Source organism: Magnolia sinica, chromosome 5 (genome assembly GCF_029962835.1).
Source record: "Magnolia sinica isolate HGM2019 chromosome 5, MsV1, whole genome shotgun sequence".
In the NCBI taxonomy this organism is placed as follows: Eukaryota; Viridiplantae; Streptophyta; class Magnoliopsida; order Magnoliales; family Magnoliaceae; genus Magnolia; species Magnolia sinica.
This window is the reverse complement of record NC_080577.1, coordinates 45,301-72,903: the sequence shown is the minus strand read 5'-3', so window position 1 is coordinate 72,903 and position 27,603 is coordinate 45,301. Positions and strand designations below refer to the sequence as shown.

General features: G+C 39.4%; 1 protein-coding gene across 3 annotated transcripts; it reads left to right on the top strand.

Annotated features, from left to right (window-relative positions):
• The first annotated feature begins 625 nt into the window (after window positions 1-625).
• Window positions 626-26,637, top strand: LOC131245021 (protein SHORT ROOT IN SALT MEDIUM 1). 3 transcript variants are annotated; one of them, XM_058244175.1, is made up of 23 exons: window positions 626-778; window positions 9,683-9,780; window positions 9,948-10,151; window positions 11,266-11,547; window positions 11,649-11,675; window positions 11,777-11,880; window positions 12,150-12,797; window positions 12,906-12,951; window positions 13,562-13,654; window positions 13,770-13,825; window positions 14,046-14,163; window positions 14,938-15,152; window positions 15,294-15,357; window positions 20,657-20,833; window positions 20,954-20,984; window positions 21,081-22,351; window positions 22,451-22,525; window positions 23,026-23,100; window positions 23,199-23,522; window positions 25,744-25,968; window positions 26,066-26,107; window positions 26,201-26,263; window positions 26,408-26,637. In XM_058244175.1, exons 2-23 carry the CDS (start codon window positions 9,709-9,711, stop codon window positions 26,498-26,500), a joined length of 4,305 nt encoding a protein of 1,434 aa, XP_058100158.1. In that variant the 5' UTR covers window positions 626-778; window positions 9,683-9,708; the 3' UTR covers window positions 26,501-26,637. The 3 variants fall into 3 exon arrangements, with proteins under 3 accessions (XP_058100158.1, XP_058100157.1, XP_058100159.1); XM_058244174.1 differs by having other exon boundaries at window positions 21,072-22,351; XM_058244176.1 differs by lacking the exons at window positions 23,026-23,100; window positions 23,199-23,522 and having other exon boundaries at window positions 21,072-22,351.
• Window positions 26,638-27,603: the final 966 nt, after the last annotated feature.

Below are 27,603 nucleotides of genomic sequence, written 5' to 3'. Positions count from 1 at the left end.
TTGGTGTAGCCCACATCGATGTTTGTATTTTATCCAAGACCATCCCTTTTGACCAGCTGTTTTAAAGCTTGAGTCCAAATATTAGGTAGATTTAAGCATTAAGTGGCCTATACCATGAGTAGCGGTAATGTAATTCATACAGTAAAATCCACCGGGGCCACGTAATGGTGGATCGAGCTGGTATTTATTTTTTCCATTCATTCACTGAGACTGAATGACCTTGTAAACGTGTTTGATGTCCAATAAACGTTACAATGGGCCCTAAGAGGTTTTTGTTGCGGACGGGTTTGGCTTGCGACGCAGGTAGGTGATCCGTGGGCCCATCATGATGTATTTGGTTCATACACACCGTCCAGTAATTTTTTACTTGTTAGTTGTGGATATAATGTAATATGGTGATGATTTGTTCATATCATCTGTGGCATTGATGTCGAGTTATCTAGACCATTCAAATAGTGGGTCCACATGTAGATTATTAATATTTATATTTTTACTATATAAGACAATCTTAAACGTCTATTAGGTGGGCCTTAAATGTACGGCTGATAACATATGGTGTTATTTAAATGATGTAAAACGCACATTGTGCGGATTTGAATGCAAATGTCATTTTGGAAGAGGGGTTTCTAAAACCCTCATTCGAATTCCATCTCCCACACTCTCGCTCTCATTTTCGGATCCCAGAAACCCTAAAACCCGATCTCCATATCAGGCGAGATTCCGTTTTTATCGCTGCTCTTTCGAGAGGTTTTTTGTTTCTCAGATTTCGCATCGGAAGGTATGCAATTCGCCTCTGATTTCTAGAAAATATGTGATAGGGTTTGATTTGGTGGAATGGGAGTTATTTGTGGAAATTTGTATTTGCGTAGGGTTTCGGTTAGAAATATAGGGGTTTACGAGTGATTTGATTTCTTCTGGTAGGAATTTGGGTTTTTCTAGGGTTTGGTGTCGGTGTAATCAGTGTGTTTTGGTGAGACTCTGTTTTTTTTTCTTTCCCCCCTTTTTTTTCGTAGTTTGACAGCAATCAATGCATGATTGAATGTATGATTGCCGTGGCAGCATTCAACACGCACGGCACTCATGGAACGCCATCATCCGTGCCTACTCCAAGCACGGCCTCTCCCAAGATGCAAATCGTCCATCTCATGCGACTCATGTTCTCCTTGGTGCCCAAAATGAGGATGACCAAAATTCAGATGTGCCACACCATATTATTTTAGTGTTTCTAGGAATGATTTTACCTTTTTGGCTCACATTAGTTCTGGATTGGCCGGATTTTTCGGCTCCAATGAGAACATGAGTGGTCTGACACGGACTGATTGATTGTCATGCAAACATCACAGTGGGCCCCACATATCGTGTTGTAGTGGAGCAGGACATGTGCGCTCAGTTGCGCAGGTGCAACTATGGGTCTGTGCGGGTCTGTGTATGTTTGTGTGTGTGCATGTGCATGAATGCGACCGTGAAATTGCAATGCATAACTTATCCAATGGATGCAATGGGTACACGAAATTCATTTTTCAAATGGATGGCCAAGGAAAGTCCATTTCTGGATGTACTCTCTGGACTTCATTGATTGATGGTCAATATCCATCATCATTGGTTTTCCCTTTCTTCTATTTCTTCCACTTTCTCAGGATCTAGCTCTTCACTGCTACATTCGCATCATCAGCTACAATGCTATCCAAGTGATCATGGTTGCTCAAAATCCCAACAGGGCAAACTTGGCTGGCAAAAGGAAGTACACTTAGATAGTTTGGCAATGTTGATTCAAATTGAAGGTTATAAAAGGTCAAGGGGAAGGCCCAAAATGACGTGGGGGAAGGTAGTAAGAATATGTCTACGAGGGTTTAACTAAGGATATGGTCCTCGATAGAGTGGAATGGCAGAATAGTATTCTTGTAGCTGACCCTGAATAGAACAAGATTCATGTAGCTGAACCCAAATATAAGGCTTAGATGATGATGATTTTGATGAACCAAATGGATTAAAGGAGATCAAAAAAGAAAAGAAAAGGGAAAGCTAAAGGAACATAGCCCAATGAATAACAAAGAAAGCTAAAATGCAAAAAACCCACATAATAATTATCTCTTGTCAATATTTGACGAGACAGGACTTTTAAGAGTAGTCTTGTTTTGGGTTTGCAGGTCAGGTGACTACTTGAACAAAGGATTGAATTGGCCCCACCTGGTGAGCCCATCAGCCTGATCTTTTGGTGAGAATATGTTGACGGTCTGAACTTGATGGACAACTTCTATATTCCATTGCTCTACACATGCAATGCCTTATAGATGACATGCCTCATCCACGCGTGCGCCTAACAATCCTCTTAGAGAACTTTGTTGATAGGGCTAATGGATTGGGCTTGGGTCGGTTCCTAGTACCCATACCTAGGCTGAGCCAACCAGCATAGGTTATTGCTAGGTTTGGGTCTTAACAATCAGACCTAGTCAATGGACACTTTTTTATATTCCACTGGATCCTTTTCAAGGTAAGGTTGGATGATGTGTGGATTTGAGAAGTTCTTGGATTGGTAAGGCAACTCTTTCCTCTCTGTTTCCATGTCTCTAGTCCATTTACATCCATGAAGGAGTCAAGGTGAAGGTTTCATTGAATATGAATTTCAGGAATCTAATGGACAGATAGAATATGTTTTTCCAAGCTGTTGTAATTTGGATCCGAAGGTGTCCAATAATTAGCTAAAGTCAATGGAGCGATGTTTTCATTGGTATGAAATAGAAGAAGCTGTCAAGTTACGTTTTGTTACCCTGAAACTTAAGGGCACAACTCAAGACTGGTGGTACACTATCGAAGAAGATTTGTAGCGGTGTAGCTTTCCTCCCGTAAGCAATTGAGAGGAAATGAAGGCAAGATTGAAGCAAAGGTTCCTATCGCTGAATTATGAGACAACTTCTTTCCAAGAGCTCCTCACGCTTCGGTAGGACAATCTGACCATGGAGGAGTACACATAGCATTATCATGACTTGAGTGTATTTTCACATAAAAGATGATTATTATGATGCTATGTGAAATACACCTAACCTAAGGTCAATCTAAGGTTATACCATCTGATGGTTGACTCATACGAAGTGTTTCGATCTTCGAACCATGTACTTTTAAGCTTTGAGATGTTGAGTCCTCCTTAAGATGCTTGATTGAGTCGATTCACAGATCTTCATGAGTTGAAGAATATCTTCACGAGTGCTTGTTCTCCTCATAGGACTACGAAATATGACAATCCTAGTTGTGCTTAAGCATAAGCACTAACGCATGCACTTAATATGTGTTTATCACATGTTACATGTGCATGTGCATTTATGTAAGATGGTTTTGGCTCCCCTATATAAGGCATGCCAAACCACTTGTAAGCACTCACACTAAATATAAAGAGAGTGGGACGTATGCCATCTAGGCCACACAAGTTAAAGAATCATTGATCTCCACCGTACATCAAGTAAATAACTTCTATATTGTATTTTCCAAGGCCCACATGTTTTGATTTTTGAATGGTTTGTTTGGACGTTCCAATCAATCAAATCTGGATCATTGATTTGAGGTCCAACCTCTGCACATGTTTACCAACATGGGGACGTTCAAATTTGCCCATTTACTGGACATTCTATTGAGTCCAAATTTGATCAATTCTAGAACATGCAATGACCACCAAATCTGATGGAATTAAATTCCTTATATGGCCTTGAAACCTGACTAACCTGGACAATTTGAACGGACTACAAAGCTGCCTAATTTGGGACCATTTGATAGTCTAACAAGTGACAATCTAGATCCAGATTGTTAAAATTAGTGAAAAGATTATAATAATGATCTGGACTGTTAAATCGACGATCGGGTCCAATCCAACCGTTAATCAAATGTTTAATAAATCAATCAAGGGATTAGATTTAAGAAAATTTAAAATCTACTTAATCTAATGTTATATTGGATCATCTGATCAAAGATCAATCAAGACCATTTGACCGAAATCGTGAAAAATAAGGAAATAAATGGTCGGATTGGATGGATCTAAACATCTAATTGTCTTTAAGGTAGATCTTGATCCTAAGTCAAACTTAAAAAGATTAATACATTCAATCTATTGTTAGAAACATCGTAAATGGACTATCTACGGCTTAGTTCTAAGAAATTATGGACTTGATTGATTGATTTAATGGACTAATGTAACAATCTTACTCATTTTTGCAGGTGTTCAAAAAAAAAGGACACTAAGGAAGAAATTAACTTGAAATTTGTATTTTAGCCATGACTAAAAAAATGAAACTTTTTATAGATCTTAGACCCGAGTGCAGTTATGAGATACATGAAGAAATGATCTTTCAAAGCATTCATTCTGACCATGGAATGGGTCTCTAGATCATCCATTCGTTTCGTGATCAAATCAACTACTTATTGCAAGGTTGCGACAGTCCCATCACGAGGGTGCGTAGCCATCCCAGGATTGTAAATCATCCCTTTGCTAGTGCACATAAGACTAGGCTTTCACAAAGCATGCAAGAATGTTTTTTTCTCATTCTTTTTTATTTTCTCTCTTTTTTCTTCTCTCTCTCTCTCTTTTAGATGTAGTGAATGGGAAAGGTTTTCGAAAGGTCGGGCGTAGGAATTAGGATAGGGTATGGACTGTTTACTAGAGGAATTTGGGGTAGAGATAGGGTGATGGTTTAGGTGAGATGGTGAATAATATGGTTTGTGGTGGAATGGTTGAACTAATGGGTTGATTTAGGGAAGGGAAAAAAGAGAAAGACAAGAAAATAGAAGATGAAGGATCGAGGAAGGGGAAAGATGAAAGATTGGATTGAGATGAGAACATTACCTTCTTTCAAGTTTCCCGAGGGCAGAACTTGCTTGATACCAATTTAATGCAAAACCCGAAAGGATAAGCAAATAGATCAATAGGAGAAGAAAGATTGTGTGAAAAGACACAACAATCCTCTAGCCGAATGCTAGAGATCACGAATGCAAGATTGTGAGCAAGCTCAATAGTCCTCTAGTCTTGAACTAGGGATCCCCCCTCAACAATTACCGTAGAGATAAGAGACTTTTAGAAAAGAGAATATCTTCCTACTTGTCTTATTCCATAGGCCATAGGCCTTATTTATAATCAGTTGTTACAATTTGCAATAAAAGTTATGGAATCTAAAGATAGAATTCCTAGCTAGCCAAGATCTGAGAAAATAGGAAACTACCTAATAAAAAAGCTTTGTAATTCAGAGAGTGCCTAAATAAGAAAAATCTAAAATTACTCATTGCCTAATATAAAGATATGAAAGAAAAAAGAAATTTCCTAATTTAGAGATTTGAAAGAAAAGGAAAGTAGTGATGGGCTAAAAAGGGGAAGTGGTCCTTTTCCTGTACACGTGTAGAGCATGCACATGTGAGACATGGGGTGATTGCATCACAACAGCCTGCATTTCGGTGGAAGCCCCCCTCTTTTTTATGGTTGCTCCTATGTTAACCCTGGTTTAGCTGGAATTGGTGGTGTATTGAGAGACGGCTCGGGTTCTATTTTGGTGGAATTCTTTGGGCCATTAGGGCTAGAGACTCAAATTTTGCTGAAGCTGCCGCATGGAATTGTCTGGATTCTTGCATTCCAAATTGAATTCTCTTCCTGTCTTCATTGAAGGGGATTCTTCCAATGCAACAACATGGATTAAGTCTGGATGTTACCCTTGGAGGGTTTCTGATTAGATTGAGGAAGCTTGTGACCTTTGCGGCGGAATTCAAATGTGTCTTGCCCGTATTCCTTGTGAATGCAATGGAGTAGCTAATAGGTTGGCAAAGTCTGGAGTTATGGGCTCCAATCTCATCATCCAGGATATGAGGAAAGCCTGCTCTATATGTTCCTGTTTTATGTTCTCAGTGGTGTTTTGTTTCTCTTTAGGAGCTGTTGTGGTTTCCCTGTTTTGGTCTTGTTGAGGTTCTGTTGCCCCTGTTTGTTGTAGCTTTCGTTATTTTGTAATGAAATTCAGATCACCAATAAAAAATCCATGACTGACAAACAACAATGGAGTAACAAAACCAGTGGTAAGATAAAGAAGATGACATCTTGAGCTTCCGTAATAGTGGAGATTTGTAGTATGAAGTGATCTTATGCCCTTGTGGAAAGAGTTTGGACTAGGAGGTGGCCTTAAAAACAACAGAGATTGGACAATAGAAAGAATTGTGTGACTGGTCAAGCTGAACTATATGGAAGTTTTGTACGAAAACGTGTGCCAATGTTGACAAGAATTGGCGAGGAGTGGCACTGGTGAGATCTTCCTTGCTGTTTATTGGAAGGAAAGAATATAATGAGCACAAGGCACATGCTCTAGCTTCTGAAAGTATTATAATTCCTCCTTGGATTTTCACATTGTCAGAAGGAACTTATGAAAGTCATTGCATGGACATCTATTTAGTGACCAGGTTCATGGAGTTTTTCTCTGCTTTCAAGTGGAATTGTGGTTTTTTCTACTAGAATTGACATTTTAAAAATTCATCATGAGGCTTTAAAAAAGCGCTTCCTGATTGAATGGATGGTTCACGTTGTCGGCTTTAACCAAATTGATTTCCTGTTCCTCGGGGTGTAATGGTCTATAGTTGCCTTCTCGGCAGCTCCCATTTTTCTCCCGCTTTTGTAACCTCTTGTTCTTCCCCCCTTTCTTTCTTTCAATACATACAGTAACTTTTCAAAAAAAAAAAAAAAATCATCATGAGGCTAGTATCTTGGTCTTTTGCGGACGTCTATGTGGTGACTGGGTTCATGGAGTTCTTGATGCAGGATATGAAATTCAGATATGATGTGTAAGATTTCAGATTTAAGATCACATAGTTTATAAACAATTACACAAATTCCACATCCCACACAAAAGTCCAAATATTCAATTAAGGGGAATCTGTGGGTCCATGCCTACACATGTTAGGGCTGAATCAATAAAAATAATGAACCAAACAATACTCAAAGGGAAATAAAAATCATCTACACGTGCATGACAATCAATCCCTAATCTAAGGAATTCACCAATTTCAAATCAAGGAACCTTAGGGTGAGAAAAGAGATAGAAATAGGGAATTTAGGGCAATCTAGGGTTAGAGTTTATAAAATTAGGGATGAAAAAAGGAAAACAAGAGAAAAACCTGACCCAGAAATAGCTCCCGCGTGCAGACGGTACCCCGGGGCTAACGCACGTGCGCAGATGGGCTGGCCGCACGTGCGATGAAGGCCCGCCTTCCCAAACCGGCTTCTTGGCCCTGGTCGGCCAGGCTGGGGCTGCAAAACCTCCAAATCTCACGTCGATCCGGGCTGTGGTCTGGGCGTGGTGATCTGTCAAAGTTTCAGCCCTCCTTTAGAGCTAGATTTTGAAAACTGGCGGTGGAGGGATGAACAGCTGCAAAACAAACAGATTGGGCGCAAAGATGGTTGCGGGAAGGATGAAATAAGATGGAGGGGCAGATGTGGATAATCATGGCTTCGCACCACGGTAGTTAACCCTTAGAAAAAGGGAGGACTTTGCACCTGCTTTAATCTCAGCCATTCGAAAAGGGAGGGCTTCGCACTCACTTTAATTTTTTCACAACTCAGAAACTGAGAGAGCAAAAAAACTAAACAGGAATTTTTATTCAACTTCAATGAATCAAAAGAACTACAAGGGGTGCCTGTTTATAGGGAAAACCCTATACCCAAAAACTCACGCCATGTGCGCAACTTATTGCTTGGCGATGAAGTAAACTAAAATAAAAACTAATCAAAGAAATCTAAAGCGTTCATGATGTTCTAAATAATATAAATAAGCAAAATGTAAAGTATGAACTTAATCTGACCAGTGGGCCACGATCATGAGATCCCATGATGGGCTTTTCTTGACTATCGAGCCCACTCTTTTGAATCAAAACTTTGTCTTCTAACTAGGAGGTCCTCCCTGGACGTCGTCATCGAGCTAGATCGACGGTGGGGAGCTCATTTTCCTTGCATACGTGCGTTGAGGAGAGAGGGGGGGGGGGGGTGCGCGTGATGTCCCCATCAGTTCTTCTTTGCTTTCAAGTGGGATTGTTGTCTACTAGAAGTCTAGAATTGACATTTATAAAATTCATTATGAGGCTAAGTGTCTTAGTCTTTTGCTAAGGAAGGTGTCCCTCATTGGTTTTACGCATTGAGCATGCTTTGCCACCTCATGTGAGAGTCTTACTTTTTTGGTTGGAAGATGATATTTATTAGGCAAAAGCCAAAAGAGGAAAACAAAACAGAAGTGTAATGAAAGGGAAAGCCAAAAACAAAAAGGAAAGGAAAACCTAGGAAAAACACTAACAACCAAAAATAAAATACAACAACAACAACCATCCCCATTGCTGGGAAGATCCAAACCGAGAGCCCCACAACCGACAACCCCAACTAAACTCTCATGGCGCCCAATCACGAAACAAAAGAATAACTCTATTGAATACTCCCGACACAGCTAAACTACAATTACGAAAGCATTGGTTATTCCTATCTACCAAATGGACCAAAAAGCCGCAAGAAGGATCAACCTTCATCTCTTCCTTCCCAAACTTCCACCATCTGCTCCATGCCAAGCAGCCAAGAATTATTCCATAGGGAGAGTTATCACCCAAGAGACCTTAGCTAGGGTGAGGACTTTGAACCACAGACTAACTACAAAGGAGCAACGAAAGAACACATGTTCTACTATTCTTGCATCTTGCTCACATAGCAAGCACATATTAGGAAGTTACATTCCCCGTTTTTGAAGATTATCAATTGTAAGAACTCGACCTTTCCCTACTAGCCAAGCAAAGGCCGCTCTACCTTTGGGAGAGCTCCATAAGTCAAAACCACACTTGAAGGGCATTGATGCACTGGGCCTCTTGGATCTGAAAGCGAACTATAAAGGGAATGAATGGAGAAAGATCCAAATGCGCTCCACTTCCAAGATAATGTGTATTCCGTTTCCATGGAAATCGAGATTCCCTGCATGCGAGACAACAAGTTAGCTAGACTCATGATTTCATCATCCGTCAAATTCCTCCTAAAAGGGGGCTGCCAAATCCCATCTTCCCCACTTACGACATATCAAGATGCTATAGACACATGCTTGTCAGAACAAAGGGAAACAAGGTCTGGGAAAGTTTCTACGAGGAGCTTGTCCCCCAACCAAGGATCTAACCGGAATCTGACTCTCTTGCCATTTTGCACCGAAAAAGCTATACCTTCCCGAACGAAAGGGACAATCCAATTTATACCTTTCCAAATATGGGAAGAGCGATAAAGAGAGGAAGATTTGGTCCACCATCCCCCTGGAGAAAGGCCATATTTGGCTGCAACTATGGATCTCCATAAGCAAGAATTCTCATTTCCAAAGTGCCACACCCACTTCCCCTAAAGCGCAATGTTAACCATATCCATGCGTTTAATGCCAGCTCCCTCTTGTAAGGGGAGCAAACCTCCTTCCAGCTAAGGATTGGAAATTGATTATCCATGCGTTTACTTTTTTTTATTATTTATAATCATTAACTTCATTAATAATTATATAGAAGTAAATTGATTTGATAAGATGGGCCTTTCTTTAGCAAGCAACGACTACATGTTAGTATTGTTATAGAGAAGATGTAATGCCCTGTCCATGCAGTTTCTGCTAACTGAATTGCATGATTTAGGTAACTTGTCTTTTCTTATCATTTTTATTTTTTGATGCAGCATAGGCTCTGCCCTGCTAGACCAAGATGTACCCTTCAAGGGGGGGTAATGCTTATGGGCAACAGTCATATGCATCACAACCAGCATATGGGCAAGCTGTAAGTCTACATACTGTGGAACTTCTTTTTTTTTTTTTGGTTTGGGCAAAATTGTTCATTTAAATGTTGTTGGTAAAATATAATGAGGTAGTTACTTGAGTTACACTAAGTAAAATCTCGGAATTCTATTATGTTGTTTTATCCTGACTTTTTATTGTCGTCTGTAGTCTGGATCTGGTTATTCTACAGGCTCTCTTGGTGGTCTTGACAGAGGGTCCCAACTTTCAATACCCTCTCGGCATTCATCCATGTTGGGTTCTTCTCAAGAAGCAGAATATGGTGCATATAGAACCCATGCTTCTCCTGCAGCTCATTATGGAGGACAATATGGAGCCATGTATGGAACATCTAATCTGAGCAGTGGTCAAAAGGTTGTTATTTCAATTTATTTCCCGATTATTCCTTCATGGATGATATAGTGCTGTTTCTGGAACATCTTAATTTCTGAAGCTATTTATCTCAAATGAAATACTACGGGGATGTTCTTTAGATGAAAGAACCTTTCACCCGGTGTGCTGTTCCTGCTTCAGAGTGCTCTTGCTCTTGCATCAGAAATTTGCTCTCGCTTCAGGCAGTCACAACTTCCTAACATTTGAGAACTGCTGTTTCGGTGCTCCTACACTCGAATTAGCTCTAGATACCGCTCCCACATTATGCAACTTGGGCAATTCATCATAAGTTTCTGTCAAATTGTTACTCTTTGTGAACAAACTATGAACCAGGCCCCATACTGTCTACCATTTGGGATTCTCAACCTTTGATGTGACGTGACTCTTGTTCATGTTCATTGTGATGTCAGGCCTTTAATTTATCACTGAATAGAGGTTTCTTTCTTTCCTTTTCTTCTTGTTTTAAGTCGTCCAATACAGATTTACTCTCTTTTCTGAGTACTTAGTTGCCACAATCCTGTTACATGTTATGCTGCTGATGCACGAGCTAAGGAGGTATCTTAAACCATCAGTCTATGTTGCTTTGGCCTCGGAAGTTTGTAGGAGTACTTATTTCTTTTTTGGTAATTTAATTAAAGGGTGCTTATTCGGATATTAAGTTGCATAGGACCGCTTGAAATTGTTTCATTTGGATAGGTACTATTTTGGTTTTATTAATCAGGGTTGCAGGAGTAAGGTCTAGGTATTTGTAATATTGGTTTTATTGAGCAGGAGTAAGGTCTAGGTATTTGTAATATTGGTTTTATTGAGCAGGAGTAAGGTCTAAGTCTTTGTGATATCAAAATAGATTCTCTGTTGGTCTGGGTCTTGGTTATGTGAGAAAAGGGTTTTTCACTTTCATCTTTATTGTATGGGTATGCTATGGTAGGATTTAAGCTAGCTTGTTGGTGAAATTGGTATTTGTTTTTAGTATGTATACCATTTGCAAGTGAGGATTCTATTTCAGGAGGATTGATTACATTTATTTTTGTAGTATGACTCTATATGGTGCATAATATGCCTTTGATGTTTCTAAGTAGCATGTGTGCTTCTACAGATTGGTCGTGCTGATTATGGTTCAGCTCTGGGAGAGTCTCCTAAGTTTGCATCTGGTGCTCTAGGATCTAGCTTGGGGTTACAAAACGATGACTATGTCTCATCATCGAACCATGGATATGGTCACAAAGGTGACCAGTTCCCTGCTGCAAAAGTTTCTGATTATGGTACTATAGACAGCCGCCACTATGGTGAGCACCAGAGTGCTTATAGTGGGAGGGACATTCAGAGTGAATCAGCTAGAAGATATGCTGATTCTGTTGGTCTGGGCCTTCAGCGTCAGGTACTCTGGCACTGTTTCATTTAGCAATGTGCATTCATATTTATCTCTTTCCCTAGAATAATAATTGACTTCTGTTCTGTTTCTTTTGGTTACTGCAACAGTCTGAGATGCACGACCATGTTGACCAGGTACTGGATTTGGTTACTATTATATATTATTTTGGGTATTGAGACAGGGTCAGTGTTAGCCTTTTAGCCATCTATCTAATTCTTTGTACAACTATCACCAGGCATCATTGGCTCGACAGCAGCAAATGCTGAAAGCTCAATCATTGCAAACTGGTTCTGATATGAGGCATGCCATGGCGGCTTCTGCTCTAGATGGAAGTAATAGGTATGGTTCTATAGATTGCATGCTTACTGTTTGACGTTAATCACTTGAAATCCTTGTTTACCATGTATTGATTGATGCAGTGATGTTGAATATGTTTCCTTTTCCTTCCATCTGTTTTTATTTTTGTAAATGAGAAGTGTCAGCCTAACTTCAATCCATCCTCGGTAGATTAAATCTCTGTGAGTGAAAATGGTGTCAGCCCTATGCTTTATTTTGATAGATAAGCTTCCATTTCTTACTGCACTGAGTAGCATATGCATTTCTGGCAGACCAAGTGATTATCTTGCAGCAAGGGGTGCTGCAGTTCTTCATGGATCCCAAGATCTTAGCGCGTATGGTGGAAGAATGGATGCTGATCATCGCAATTTATCTATCCTTGGTAGTGCTTCATACGCTGGACAACATCCAGCATCCATATTAGGTGCAGCTCCCAGGAGAAGTGTCGATGATCTTCTTTATGCACAAGGGTCTTCCAGTGCAGGATATGGGGTGGGCTTGCCTCCTGGTCGGGATTATATTGCAGGAAAAGGGTTCCATGGCGCGTCGATTGAGTCCGAATATCCAGGTAGCATTCTGTCGCGTGGTGGGCATCCAGGCATTGGAGGATTGAAGGTTGACGAGCGGAAAGATGATAGGGGTGGGTTTCGTCGGGACGTTGACATGAGGGAGGAGGAGCGTCGCCGCGAGCATGTGCGTGAGCGAGAGAAAGAACGTGAAAGAGAGAAGGAGCGTGAACGAGAAAGGGAGCGAGAAAGAGAGCGCCGTGACAAGGATAGAGAACGTGAACGTAAACGTGGACCTGAACTTAGGCGTGAACGAACTCCACCAAGAATTGCTAGAGATCGCCATGGTTCTTCTTTGATAAGGGATGATAGACCTCTACGACGAGACTCTCCACGTCAGGAGGCTTTGCATAGGTGGACCTTGATGCTTTTTTTCTTGCATCCTGCTATAGTTCTGAATAGATTGCTGCTTCATTTGTGGTCCAGCCTTCTTAACTAACTGTGTGCTCTGTCATGCTGAAGGCGTCATTCACCCCTTAAAGAAAAAAGGAGAGAATATGTTTGCAAGGTAAAACCATGAATCTTCAGTGATATTGGGAAATTAGTCTGCCGTGAGTCTCTGGGTCTGAGGGCTGCTTCTTAGGTTCCTGTTCTGTTTCCTGATTTCATCTCAGCCTTGAAGTTTCATGAGAAAATTCTCAACCAATTGCCCATTGCCTCTTTTCTAGATATTCTTCTGGAATTCCTTAGATTCACACTTTTTCCTAAATACACCAAGATATTTATGGGATTTGGATTTGGAAATCTAGGATCAACTTGGTATAGGTCTTGCTTTTGGTGTATGATCATCTATATACAGCTTTAGGTTTGCACTTTGTTTGTGGCTATGCCTAGTTTCCATTTGTTGTTGGTGTTGACAACGGATATGATGAAGCTACAAAAGTAATGTCATGCGAGGAGATTCTTTTAGGAGAGAAACAACCATTGAACACTTCAAACAGCTGAGAGTCAGGAAACAACTACAATATTTCATAGTTTTTTTTTTTTTTTGCCTTTTTTTCCATCTAGAGCTGATTCAAACAATCTGCTTCATTTACTTCTTGCTTTTGCTCTATATGGGAATCGTGGTGTCTTCAGAGTTTATTAGGTGGGATAATTGAACTATACTCTATTTTCAGGTTTACCCATCCTGTTTGGTGGACGTTGAAAGGGACTACTTGGCCTTGAGCAAGCGGTATCCAAAATTATCAATATCCCCGGAATTCACCAAGGTATGACTTTTCTTATTTCAGTTGCTTGCAAGTCACGGCTATCTTACTTGTCTTGAATCTACGCTGAAGTGTGTACTCAGTATGTATTGTAATGGATCTTCTCAATTTTCCTTAGATTATTCTGCACTGGCCAAAGGGAAACCTGAATCTGTCATTACACACTCCTGTCAGGTATCTTCTCTTTTTAAGTTGCCCTGTTACAGTGCAATGTAGTTTGTCATCTGCCTTCTTTGTAATGGCTGCGTAGTTAGTTCTGCTTATGTGTTGGGGGAGAGTTCTGAAATGGGGCTATTTTTTATGGGATTAAGATTAGATTTTTATGCTTCTGGATTTCTTTATGGCAGAAACTGTTCAGAATAAACAGTTTATTGTTTCTGCTTGTGTGGAATAGATTTGAGCATGACCTCATTGAAGTAGATGCTAGAGCGGAGCCAAAAGAGCCTTCTGCAGAGCCATTGGTTGAGGAGCCTGGAAATCCCAAATGCAAAAGCACTGTATGGAACGCAAAGGTGAATCTTTGAGAGACTTGTCATGTGCTATAAATAGTAGGTCACATAAGATAAATATATACCGTACCAAAAAAATAGGTCACGTACCAATAAAAATATAAATAATAGGTCACATGCTAAAAAAATTGATTGTGGAAATTTTAAGGCAGGCTCTCATTGGCCACTTGCCATAAATAGTCATATAATCTTTTGCAAGAGAACCATCTTGGTGACTTAATTACTTACAGAAAGCCCGTGACTTGAAAGACGTTAACTGAGAATGTGTTGGGAACCAATGATATTATTTAACTTATGTTTCTGTTGCATGTATCTGGCCATGAGGTTAGCACCATTAATTTTGTTTGTATGTATCTGGCCATGAGGTTAGCATCATTAATTTTGTTAATTGGGAATGCTTTTGATACAGTGTCTTTGTTTTTATTTTTTTTAATTTTTATGAACGACACATTTTATTAAGATGAAAGAGGCACAACCATAACAATGGGAAGACACTCCCTAAAAAGGGAAGGGTACTTAGCATGGCAATTGGCCGGGGAAATAACATATGCATAGCCCCAACCTTTGTTTCATTTTGCAACTGAATTCACTTCACTCTTGCATTGGGATTGAAAGGTCAATTTTCAGTTTATGGGTGTAGTGATTCATTTCATTCGAGCTCACTGGCTGCAGTATTTACAAGAATTACATGGCATTCCCACCCTGTGGTTTAATATTCACTATATTTTTATCCTTTAAAAAATATTCAACACATTTTTTTTTTTTTTTTCATTTCAGGTGATCTTGTTGAGTGGTATCAGTAGCCATGCTCTGGAGGAGCTGTGTTCTGATAAAAGTTCCGATGACAGGATACCCCATCTTAATAATATCCTGAGGTTTGCAATTCTCAGGAAAGATCGTTCCTTCATGGCGATTGGAGGTCCATGGAATGCAGCTCTGGATGGTGGAGATCCCTTGGCTGATGATTCCTCCTTGGTTCAGTCAGCTCTTAGGTGCTTACTACTAGTATTTTTGTATCTTCTAATCCATCCACAAAAAAAAAACCCATAATAAATTTGTCTTTAGGTTCTTGAATTTCAAAATATACAGATGGTATTTTGTGCACTAAAATCTAGAGTTGATTTCTTTGACAGACATGTGAAAGATTTAACCCAACTTGATCTGCAAAATTCCCAGCACTGGAATCGGTTTCTTGAGGTAGTCTTGTCTCCTTTCGTACTTTCTTAGTTCGTGTTTTTGTGCTGCATGACTATTGTGTGGTTGTGATTTTTGTTTAATGGAAGTTTCAGATCAAAATTTATGATCAAACATTAGAGGAATGATGATCTAATCTAATGCTAACTTGGTTGGAAGTGAGGGATGAACAGATCATCTCAGATATTAGTGATTTAGTGTACTTCTTTCTTGAGTTTATTTTGCTGCACTTGCAGCCAATCTAGGTTTTACATGGTTCTGATTGATTGTCATATCCAGACTCCAGTTCCAACAGCACATTACAAGGTCCACAATGAATTCCCAACACCAAATTTTGTAAATCGTAGAAAATAGTTACGGAATCAGCAATAATTCACAAATTTCCAGGCAATTAAACCTAATTTCTGCACCAGAATCAAATTTACGGCAACTCAACCAGAATTTCCAGCAATTTTGTGCAAACTCCAAGCACTAAAACATGATCCTTTGTTATGCAAAACTTTCTCAGCGATAACTTTAATTTCCAGCATCTACAGTAAATTCAAGCAATGAATATCAAAATGACTGCACTTCTGGTCTCAAAAAGGAAAACGGTGTAATTTCTCTTTGATTCTCTAATTGGATGGTAAAAGCCTTTATATAGTAAATTCAACCTTAAATTGCCGCTGAATCCTAGCCATTGGCTGTAATACATCTCAGCCCTTATAACAGATGTGAGATGATAGTCTAAGTAAATCTGTCTGCAATGCTATGTGACATAGACCCTTTATTCTTTCGAGCCCCAATTTGTGTGATATAATCATGAAGAAGCCTGACCCCAACGACAGTAGAATGGAACATGTTGTCATTGCACAAGACTGACCTTTTTTTATTTTATTTTATTTAGAGGTAACAGTAACTTTATTAGAAAAGAAGGAAAACATAAACAAAGGGGGAAGCTAATCTGCTGAGATAGCAGATCAACTAAGAACCCAAAAAAGACAAATTACAATCATGAAGTTTTTCAATGGAAGAACCCCATTCTGCTATGAGGTATATGACCCTTGCACAATACTCTCGACCGAGTTAGAAGTGCCATTAAAACATCTACCATTCCTTTCTTCCCATATGGCCCACCAAACTGACAAGAGAGATAGCCTCCAAAGCTTCGATCTTTGCTTTCCACTCCTTGGACGTACCATGCCTGAAGAAGGTTGTGGGCTGAATCTGGAAAAGTCCAAGACATCTGAAATCGATATAGGATATGTGTCCAGATATGATATGTAAATGAACAGTGAATAAAAAGATGATCCACTGTTTCTTCATCTTCCATACAACACAAGCAAATATTTGTGATATACATTCCCCTCTTTCTTAAGTTGTCCACTGTGAGAACCTTGTTCTTGCCCACCAACCGCCCGAACGCCGGTATCTTGGGGGGAACGAGAAATTTCCAAACTTGGGGGAACGGAACCTCTTCCACTGACGGTGGATGGCTGGAAAGAAGGCTGTAGAGGGACTTAACCGAAAATAGACTAGATTTATCAGCCCGCCAGAAGAGTTGATCTGCGCTATGTTGATCCGGTGTGCTGCTTTGGATGCGATTAAGAAGCGCAACAAATTCTTCGATCTCCCTATCTTTCAGATTTCGTCTCCACCCCGGATTCCACACCACTACTCCCCCAATAACTGAGTAGCACATATCCACTGAGATGGCCTTATCAGGGGCGAGACTATAAATATGCGGGAAAGCAACTCTAAGGGCTTCATCTCCCACCCAAATGTCGTCCCAGAATCGGGTGCGTTTTCCATTTCCAATTGCAATGCGAGTACCTTTTAGAACCTCCTCTTTCATAGATAGAATTCATTTCCAAAGAGCCAAAGCTTTGTAGTTAATAGAGTCCTTTGTCCCTCCCCCCCCCCCCCCCCTCGCGAAGTGACCGTACTTGCTTTTGACTAGACTGTTCCAAAGAGATCTGCTTTCGGTCCCAAGTCTCCACGTCCATTTGCCTAGAAGAGCCTGGTTCATGGTTTTGAGATCTTTTATACCCACCCTTCCTTGATCAATATGCTTACAAACCTCCTTGCAACTAACCAAATAGAATTTTTTCTTGTCTTCCTTCCCATGCCATAGGAAATCCCGTCTAAGGCTTTCTAAAATTGCCAGGACCGGCATCAGACATTTGAACAGAGACATGAAATAGAGAGGAAAATTCGAAAATGCTGCCTTGATAAGGGTTAATCGGCCTCCCAAGGATAGGTATCTACATTTCCATCTAGCAAGTTACGACCCAAATCTATTGATAACCTTATCCCATAGGAATTTAGGAGGCTTTCCTATACATAGAGGAAGACCCACAAAGGAAGTTGGCAGACGGCTTGCCGAGCATCGAAAGAAATTTTCATAATTTTTTTATGTCTTCTTCCTTTATGTTTACCCCAAACAACTTTGACTTAGCCATGTTTACTCTCAAACTTGAAACTGCTTCAAAGCACCTAATAATAGTTCGCATATTACTTACTTTGGGTTGATCAGCTTCATAGAACAAAAGGTTGTTGTCCGCAAACTGAATGTGAGATATGGGGCTAGCCATCCCTTCCACTCTCAACCCACTAAAAATGCCTTCAGCTTGACCCTTAACATTCTAGAAAGAGCCTCCCTAACTATTAGGAAAAGGAAGGGGGATAGGGGGTCACCTTGTCTCAATCCCCTTGAACTTTTGAAAAAGCCTTTTGGGGATCCATTGATTATGATAGAAAAGAACGCTGATTCCACACATTCCCCTATCCATCTTCTTCGTCTTGAAAACTCATCCGAAAGAGCATATACTGAAGAAATCCCCAATCTACGTGATTGTACGCCTTTTCGATGTCCAGCTTACATAGCATACCGTTAGAATTGGATCTGTGACTGGAATCCAAGCATTCAAGAGCAATGAGGGCACTATCCACTATTCGTCGACCCGGAATAAAAGCACTTTGATTTTCAGAGATGCTAGCACCGATCACCCCTTTTAACCGAGACGCCAAGACCTTGGCTAGAATTTTATATGGGCCACTGAGTAAACTGATCGGCTGAAAATCCTTTAAAGAGTTCGCACCCGAGATCTTTGGAATGAGCACAACGAATGATGCTCCGAGATCTTTTGAGAGCCGCCCTCTATCATAGAATTCATTCACAAAATCCATAATATCTCCTTTTAGCATGTCCCAAAAGGATTGGAAAAAGAGAATCGGGAAACCATCTGGCCCAGGGGCCTTATCCCCTCCCAGCGTGTCCATTGCCCCGTTGACCTCAATTAGCATGAACGGGGATTCAATTGCACGAGCATCATCTTCGGACAACTTTTCTACATGGAGATGATCCAGCTTTGGCCTGTCCCAGTCTTCTCCCCGAAGCAGATTACTAAAATAGCGAACAACCTCTTCCGAAATTTTGTCCTTATCTTCTAATCGAACCCCATCCACCACTATGCACAAGATTGACCTTGACGACAACAAAATGGAACATGTGCGATATAATCATTCTGATGTGTGTGATCCCATTAGAATGACATTGGTCCGCACCACACTTTCAATTGGAGCATGTTGTCGATGTGGAATGATGCTAAACGCTGTTGGGATACTGTCTGCTCACTCCCTTCATCCACCCAAAAGACATTATATGGCTTTAGAATATTTGTACTAGTAGTTGTAGCTTCTTCACATTTGTTCCAAAACAAAGTTGTCATGAGTTGACAACTTGTGCTATCCATAATATCCATTTCATGTCTCTTCTCACACTATGAATTGGTTGTGGGAAGTACTTCCTCCCGACTGTTTCTTTTGGGTAAGGTAGATTGACTTCTTTGAATCATGAGTCTCTCTCCTAGTCATATGAGTTGACCTCTTCCACTTCTTTTTTTCACCCTCACCCCCTTCTGTCTCAATAACATTAATATTCATGTTTGACTTCCCTAATTGACGCTTGTATGAATGGTGTCCAAAATTGTTACACTTGGAAGCATTTAGGGCTGATTTCACCTCATAGTTAGAAGTCTTGGGGGCTGTAACAGCCTTTACGATCTCGTTACGTGTAACGGTTGCCGCTATTACCTTTATGTCACGGCCTTTATGACACACCATGGTTAACTAACAACTTATTAAAAACTACAGACACATAAATTTTATTGATGAATTGATGTATAAATAATATGTACAAAGTTACAAGCTATGAACTAAAACAGTAAAGAAAACTACAAAGTTACAAATACAATTACAATTTGTGTAACTACAAATTAGTTACAACTTACAAATTCAAAATTTTAAAGTCGAAAATAGATTAGTACATTAATACTGTATACATTAATCCCTTATCCATTGTGGCACAACATTATCACCACTATCATTGTCATCAGAGTCATCTCCTTCTTTGATGCGTACTTCATCTTCTTCTTCTTCTTCTTCTTCTTCTTTGTTGTCGGTTAATACTAGTTGCTCATTCACGTCCAATGGTGGATCATTTTGATAATTTTCTTCTTGTTTCTCTTCAATCTCTTCTGCTTCTTGGCCTTGACAGCTATTAGTCTTTGTGTTATTACTCACCCCTTTTCTCGTCCTTTGACTTGAAGAACTTTCTCTAGGTGTCTATCTAAATGCAACATCTTCTTAGGCCCATATTATGTTCTCACGTGCAAAGACCGTGGCCTTTGTCCCTACAAATCACTCATTGACCCAACTCTAGATAATGCGGGCCAATGGGATCATAGAAACCAGGTTTCTCTTGCCTAGCTTTGAATCGTTCTCACAGCTTTTGGTTATATTGGATGAAGACTAGGTCATTTAGCTTCTTCTGTTCAAGAAGATTCCTTTTTTTTTTTTTTGTGTGTGCGTGTGTGTGTGCGTGTGTGTGCGTGTGCGTGAATCCATATAGCATTTCATTTGAAAGTTGATTAACGAGTACTTACAAGTTCTGATATTCACTTCGAGGAATGAATTGAAAAATTTATCAACTCAAATGTACTCCAGTTGTGCTCGCAACCGCTTACAGAACCTGTAAGGCTGAGAATTTTCATGGCCAACTTATGGATCCTTCCTGTTTGGGTCCACTCTATACATTGACCAACAGTCAGTTGTGCAAACCACGCTTAAAGTAAGACACTCGAGAAATTATTTGTAAGTTAGAGCAACTCGCTAAGCCATTCATACTTGGCAATTTCATAGTTCTATGCCTGATGACTTTGACGGAATTGTTTGTGTTCATATCCATTGTCCCAAAATTGAACCATTGTTCATGTGTTTACCTCTTGACATCTATTTTCTATTTGTGAATTGGTTTGTGCAGATACATTATGACAGAATTGGCAAGGATGGGTTGTTTAGCCATAAAGAAATCACTGTGCTGTTTGTTCCAGATTTATCAGGATGTCTTCCTTCGTGGGAGTTATGGCAAAGCCAATGGCATGCATACAAGAAGGCTATAATTGAGAGAGAACAGCAACTGGCTGTGAAAAGGGAAAAGGTTTGTTATTGGTTATTTTTTGCCTCAAATGCTTTTGTGAAAACACTGTTGGTTGTCTTTGCTCAATGGGCGTATCTTGCGGATCTAAAATTCTAACTTATTTTATTCTTGTTCTTCTAGAGATCAAGTGAAAGGAAGGAAGATGTTAAAGGTATGCTGGGTCTTATGTATACGTATTTATTTTAGTGAATTTTTATTTTTCTATTTGTAGTTTTAAAAAATGACAATCACTAGCTTGTATTTCTAGGGGATCGAAGTCATGGTAAATGTGGCAAAGATGTGGATTCCACGAAAAGTGTTAAGAAGGAAGACAATCCAGTAAAGGATGAGAAGGAAACAATAAAAACTATTGACGCTGCTCCCCGTGAACAGGCAAGTAACATTGTGAAAATGGAGAAGGTGAATGATGATAAAAACATAACTGAGGAAAATGCATTGGTGCTCATAGAGAAGGGTTCAGATGGGGATAGAAAACGAGTGGAGATCAAAGTGGAAGAAGTAGGTGGAGAAGGTGAACTCAACGAAAAGAGAGAGCGTGATGGAATTTCTGCTTCCCAGGCAACGTCTGGGGTAGAAAAACCTGTAAAGAAGAAAATTATTAAGAAGGTCACCAAAGTGAAGACTGCTGACAAAAAATCCAATGTGGATAAGACAGTGAGCAAACAGAATGAGATGGAGGAGAAGGATGGCGGAGAGAAGCATGGTGGAAAGGAAACCACAGGGCAACAAGATGAGACTTCTGCTGATCCATCAAGCGCTAAAAAATCTGCAAGTAAGAAAACTGTAAAGAAGGTTCCTATAGGAAAGGCTGGTCAGAAGAAAGATGCGGATACAAACACCGGTGAATCACAATGTGAGAAAGAAGTTGAGTGTCAAGAACATAAAATGAAGGGTAAGAAAGAACCAGACGGAACTTCAGTTGAGCAGGAAACTGCGGCTAAAACTACTGGAAAGAAGAAAATAATTAAAAAGGTGCCTAAGAAAAAGGCTCCTGTGATTGAAGAGAAGGGCACGAGTGCAGATAGCAAGAAGGATGAAAAGGGAGATGCAAGTATGGTATTACAGAAAGTAAGTGAAGCAAAAAATATGAAGGAACGAGTTGGAGTTGCTGATGAGCAGGTAGTTGAAGCCAACAAATCCGGAAAGAATTTAACCCAGAAAAAGGAGTCTAAAACAACTGCCGAGAAGCAAGATGATGGTGCTACTGGAAAAGAAATCAAGGATGGCAGGGAGGATAAAAAGGAAGAGGCAAGAGTAGATGATAAGGATCTCAAGGTTGACAAAGATGTTGCAGGGAATAAAATGGAGGCTGGGGTCGCAAAGCATAAAGATCTGAAGAAGGATAGTCATGAGGGCAAAAGGGAAAGAGCGAAGGACGAAAAAGAGAAACAAACCAAGGATGGGAAGGATGGACCTAAAAGAAAATCGAGTAAAGAAGTAAAGGAAAAGGGGAAGCATGAAGAACCTCCACAACACCCTGGTTTGTTTTTACAAACAAAATGTAGCAAGGGATCTAAAGTAAGTTGAGAAACTTGGATATATTGTCATCTTTCAGTATGTCATTATGCTAGCCAAACTTTTGTGATGATTATCTCACTGTACAGTTGTATCCTGCAGCTTCGCTCAATTTCACTCTCATTGGATGCGCTCCTGGATTATAATGACAAGGATATTGAGGAATCAACATTTGAGGTTTGCTTTTTTCTTTTTCTTTTCTGTGTATTTATCCAATTGTCTACTGTTCGCCTAATTTTGAAATGCAGATGGCATTGCTGATTGACCTGACCTACTTGGTCTCGATAATGTTTTTGAGACCATTCTTATATATATATCTATTTGGTTGATCTCTGTGGTTTCTTCATACTAAGCAGACACAAGTGCGGTAACATTTTGTGAATAAGTCTGCAATGTCATACAGGTGGTATCTAAAGGTTTCAATGCATTTTTAATCCCATTTAAATGCTAAAAGAAAGAAGAAAGTATTATTGCATTTTAAAAGATGCCTTTATGGGTACCCGCCAAAGAAGAAAATACCTTATATAGGTTTTGTAAATGCGGATTTAGAAGGAATTTAAATCCCTTCGCAAACTTGTCTTAAATCTAAGTTGCAGCTGAGCTGACAGTGCTGGTTATCTCTGGTGGCTTTTGTTAAGTTGTTTTTCTTGTTTGTGATTCCACTGCACCTTTTGCAGCTTTCATTGTTTGCTGAGTCGATGTTTGAAATGCTTCAGTACCAAATGGGTTGTCGTCTTCTAGCATTTCTTGAGGTAGGTTCTGAACAGAAAATTTGTTTGTTTATTATGTAAGTCTTACCTTGACCCACTCTTCTGATCTCATTCAATCAACATGCTTCCTTTATATGTAGAAACTGCGTATAAAATTCATAAGAGAAAGAAATCAACGGAAGAGGCAGCGTGAAGAAGCCCCTGCCAAAGAGAGTGATAAAGAGAAACCAGCACAGAAGCGATCAAAGTTTACTGATGAACCTCCTGTAGAAAATGAATCTGCTAAGCCTGAAATGCAGGATGCTTCCAATCCAGAAAATGAAAATACAATGCCTAAGGAGGAGGGTTCTGCAGCTGGTCTCGATGAATCAAATATGGAGGACAATACTGATGAAGAGGATCCAGAGGAAGATGTTGGTGAAGATCAGGAAATGGATGATGCTGTGCTATCGGATCCTCATGAGGCAAGATTCTTTTCCTCAGCTGGGTATTTAATATTTCTATGTTTCCATAATTCCATCTTTCATGCTTGTTGATTCCTTGCCTTTGTTTTCTTCATCTCTTCACTTTTAGTGAATTTGGATCAAATAGTGGGTTTGGCATCTTTTTTTTTTTTCATCGCCATCTTCCAGAAGCCATTGCCTGATTGTATACCACAAATGTGTCTAAAATTTGTGGATGAAATTATTAAGCTGTATATTTCAACCATAATTAAGTTGTTAAAGTGATGTAGGAACCCTGTTAACAATAGATATCTCACAAGAAAATACATACATGGGGCCTGTTTGGTTGGCTCATGGTAGAGTTAATAATAGATTAAGAAAAGAATATTATGGCATAATCTATTATGCTAAAGATAGGTGTTTGGAACACTTAATCTAACTATAGTTTCAATGCACTATACATGCCATAATGCATTATATTGGTGATTTTTAGAAAGCTTATTCAGGGGGTGTTTGGATGGGCCCTCAGCCAAATTCATTGATTGTGTAATTAATGTGTTTGATTTACCTGAAATGCTAAATTTACTAGTTACTAATTCCCAATTAATAAAATGGCCACAAATCTTGAATTTGGCAATTAAAAAAAATGTTAGAACTCCCCAATTCATGAAGTTGGGAAGTCAAGGAATTTCTGTTGTCTACGCTGGGTAATCATTCCACGGAATCAGTGAACTCGGCAATTTTCAATTGCTAAATTCACGAATTGTTTAGTTATTGTCTTTGGTTAATCTAAATTGTTGAATTTACTAAATACTAAATGCTGAAGTAGCAAACGGGCACAAACGATGAAATTTAACTATAAAAAAAAAGCAAAACTCCCTAGTTCATGAAGCTGGAAAGTCAAGGGGTGAATGGATCCACACCTGCTGCAAAACGTCTATTTTTTTGGCCATCGATCTGAGGGCCATGATCATTATGGAACGTCAAGTTTCCAAGCAATTGTTTGGATGGTTCTCGTAGTTAGGTGACTCAGGTCAAAGTAATTCTCTTGAGAGAGATGGGCAATCAAATGTGGGCACCATGTGATGGACAATGATGGTACCTTTTTCTAGTGTTTTGATTAAGAATCATTCATTTCCTAGTCATTGATCAGATGGGTAGGATCATCCAATCAAAGTGATTATTTTGGGAGGGATCCACAATGAAAGGGGGGAAGGGTCCAGGTCATTGATAGGATCTCTTGTAGTCTAATGCGGACCATCTTCTATCCATTGATTGGATGGTTTGGATGATTATATTAGGGTGTTTTTGGAGGAATGGACAATCAAAAGTGGCACCGCTGTTGACACAATTGATTTCACCTCACATATGGGGTGTGTAAGAGCATGGGCCACATCCCTTTGGATGGATGTGAGTTTGGATGTAGCGTACTTGTTCTGATAGGCGACATATACCAACATCTCTAATTTTGGTACAATCCAAGGTTCAGATAAACATGAAGTTCCTGGTTGAGTTTTTCTATGTACAAAAGACGTGACAATTTATGGTTGCTACAGTTTCTAAAGAGACCCACCTTCCAACACCCCTACTCCTGGACACAACTAAATTTATAAATTTTTTTTTTTTTTTCATTACTTATTTTTATTGCAGCGACTCTCTAGTGCTGATGATTAGTTTTGAGGTTTTGACTATTGTTTTTTACAGTGGGCTGATTTTATTACAAACAAGTAATTTTTAGGTTAGTATTATTTCTTACTCTGTTTATTTTATTTTTTAAAAATTTTAAAAACATGTAAAAGATTACAGTAAACTATGAAAGCATATATCTAATATGCTTGTGTGGATGTGTCACAAAGTCAGGCTTCTAAAAGTAGCCATTTTGGATATCTTGTATCTGTTTTTGACCTGGCAGACATGTCAGTTTCCAGTTTAGGTAGTTTTTCTTTCTTTAAATTAATAAAAGCTTATGTTGTAATATGATTTCATGTATATGGTCGAATTTTTATTTGTTTTAATAAAACAACTAGTTACCTCAACTTGCCTAGGGTCTTGGTTTTGTGTACTGAGGAATTCTTCAAGTGTTTGATTGGTTGGTTTATTTATTTTTTGGCTTTGCTGCATCCAACGTTTATTCTTTTAGCCCCGGCGTGAGAATCTGTGACGTCCGTGTTTTGGTTGAGACAAACACTTGCAAAGCATGCTTGGGTTCTGCATTCCCTCTAGTGATACTTCCTATTTTCAGGCAGGAAATGATGAAGAGGTAGCTGATCTGCAAGTTAAGCATGACAAGGAGACAACTGATGTCATAAACAAAATGGAGGAACCCACAGATGAAGTAAAGAGTGAAGATAAAACAGCTGAGACAAATGACAAACTTGTCAGGGAAAAGAGCAATGATCAAGTGGCTGAGTCAGAGAAGTCTGATGCTGCCGCAAAGGAGTCGGTTGTTGATAAAGAACTATTACAGGTGTGTAACTGAACTGCATCTCTGCTTATCTAGTCAAACATCAAGCTCAAAAAACATTTCCAGCAATTCTGAGACGTGCTTTTTAAACTTGGAACAGGCATTTAGATTCTTCGACAGGAACCGGGTGGGCTACATCAAGGTAAACACCATTGAATGGGTCCTTTTGTCACTCGTAAGTTTATCGTAAGCATGTTATATAACTGCAGTTGTAATAAGCTCACCGACTTGGCAGGTTGAAGATCTGAGGTTGATTATTCACAACTTGGGGAAGTTCCTCTCCCACAGGGATGTCAAGGTAGTGAGGCTTCTTATATGCCTAGCATATTTCCAACTTTTCCTTTTAAATAGTGATCCATGCTTATGCTGTCTTCTTCCCTTTCACCCTGTTGCTTCTGCCATGGTTTTGTGGTAATTGCATCTCTTTTCTGCTTTTGGTTAGGAACTTGTACAGAGTGCTCTATTGGAAAGCAATACTGCCAGGGATAACCGCATTCTATACAATAAGCTGGTGAGATTATCTGACCGCATTTGATTGTGCAAGGCTTGTTTGATGCTCCCCAGTAATTTGCTCTGGTTCTGCTGCGAACGCTCGGCATACAATTGTGGAATGCCTCCCCATATGTGAGCGTTATCTACTTTCTTCGGGAAATCTTTGGTTTAAATAAGACTCTAGTTTCAGGAAGTGGCGGTCCTCCGTTTCTGCTTTTCAGAGTTCCCAGAATGGTTGTCAAACTCGTGTGTTAAGATACTGAATATCATTTTATATGCTGGGAAAATGAGGGTTGCCTCATTTTATCTTTATACAAAGCAAAGTTGAGAAGAAACTTTGGGGTTTTGAATCGATGACGGTGTGAGCCCCCGTTGAAATTTGTTGGTTGTCCTCACAGTTCTTGAGCTTTTAATTGATCTTATTCTTCTTTTTCTACTTTCTTAGTTTCATATTTTGTCAGCTTTCAAGGATTGGGCCATGTTCTTCCCGGTTTTTAAGTGGTGTAGCTATAGGCGCTAAGTGCAACCCAGGCGCACCAGCCCCAGTAGCATTGAAACACCTAGGTACATGGCCAGAGATTCAGGGCACAATTTTTTGTTGTATATGATAAATATTAATATTTATTTATTTATAAAATATAAGTTGTTGTTTTTATTTTTATTTTTTATTAATTTATTATTATTTTATTTAAATAATCCAAGTCAATACCATTCCATATTTCCCAGTTTTCCCCAAATTTCCCAATTCCACTTCCTAAATTTTCAAATTTCCCAAATTCTAATATTAAATTTCCATTTTCCCCTAAATTTACCAATTCAAAACCACACTTTTGCCAAAATCCGTAAAATTTTCAAAACCTCATCATCTAATTTTTTGAAATCCCCATATCATCTTACCTAAATATTCTAATTACCCCCAAATCCTCATTTCACCTTAAATATCTTGTAAGGCACCAATAAAAGCTCAAATTGCTTTCGAGAAGTCCAATGTGATGACCGTGACACATAATCAGGAAGAAATGGGATAGTTGTTGAAATTTGGAGGAATCTTAAGTTTTAATTTCAAGGAAATGAGAGAAGTTGTTGAAATATGGCTCAAAAGCCATTTCATATCTATTTGCACCCTAATTGGATGGTAAAATCATC

Bases quoted from the DNA above. Each gene is read 5' to 3' on its own strand.
- LOC131245021 (XM_058244174.1), top strand. From the start codon at position 9,709: ATGTACCCTTCAAGGGGGGGTAATGCTTATGGGCAACAGTCATATGCA. The intron at 12,798-12,905 runs GTGGACCTTGAT...GTCATGCTGAAG, and splicing joins CGTCAGGAGGCTTTGCATAG to GCGTCATTCACCCCTTAAAG. The intron at 20,834-20,953 runs GTTTGTTATTGG...TTGTTCTTCTAG, and splicing joins TGGCTGTGAAAAGGGAAAAG to AGATCAAGTGAAAGGAAGGA.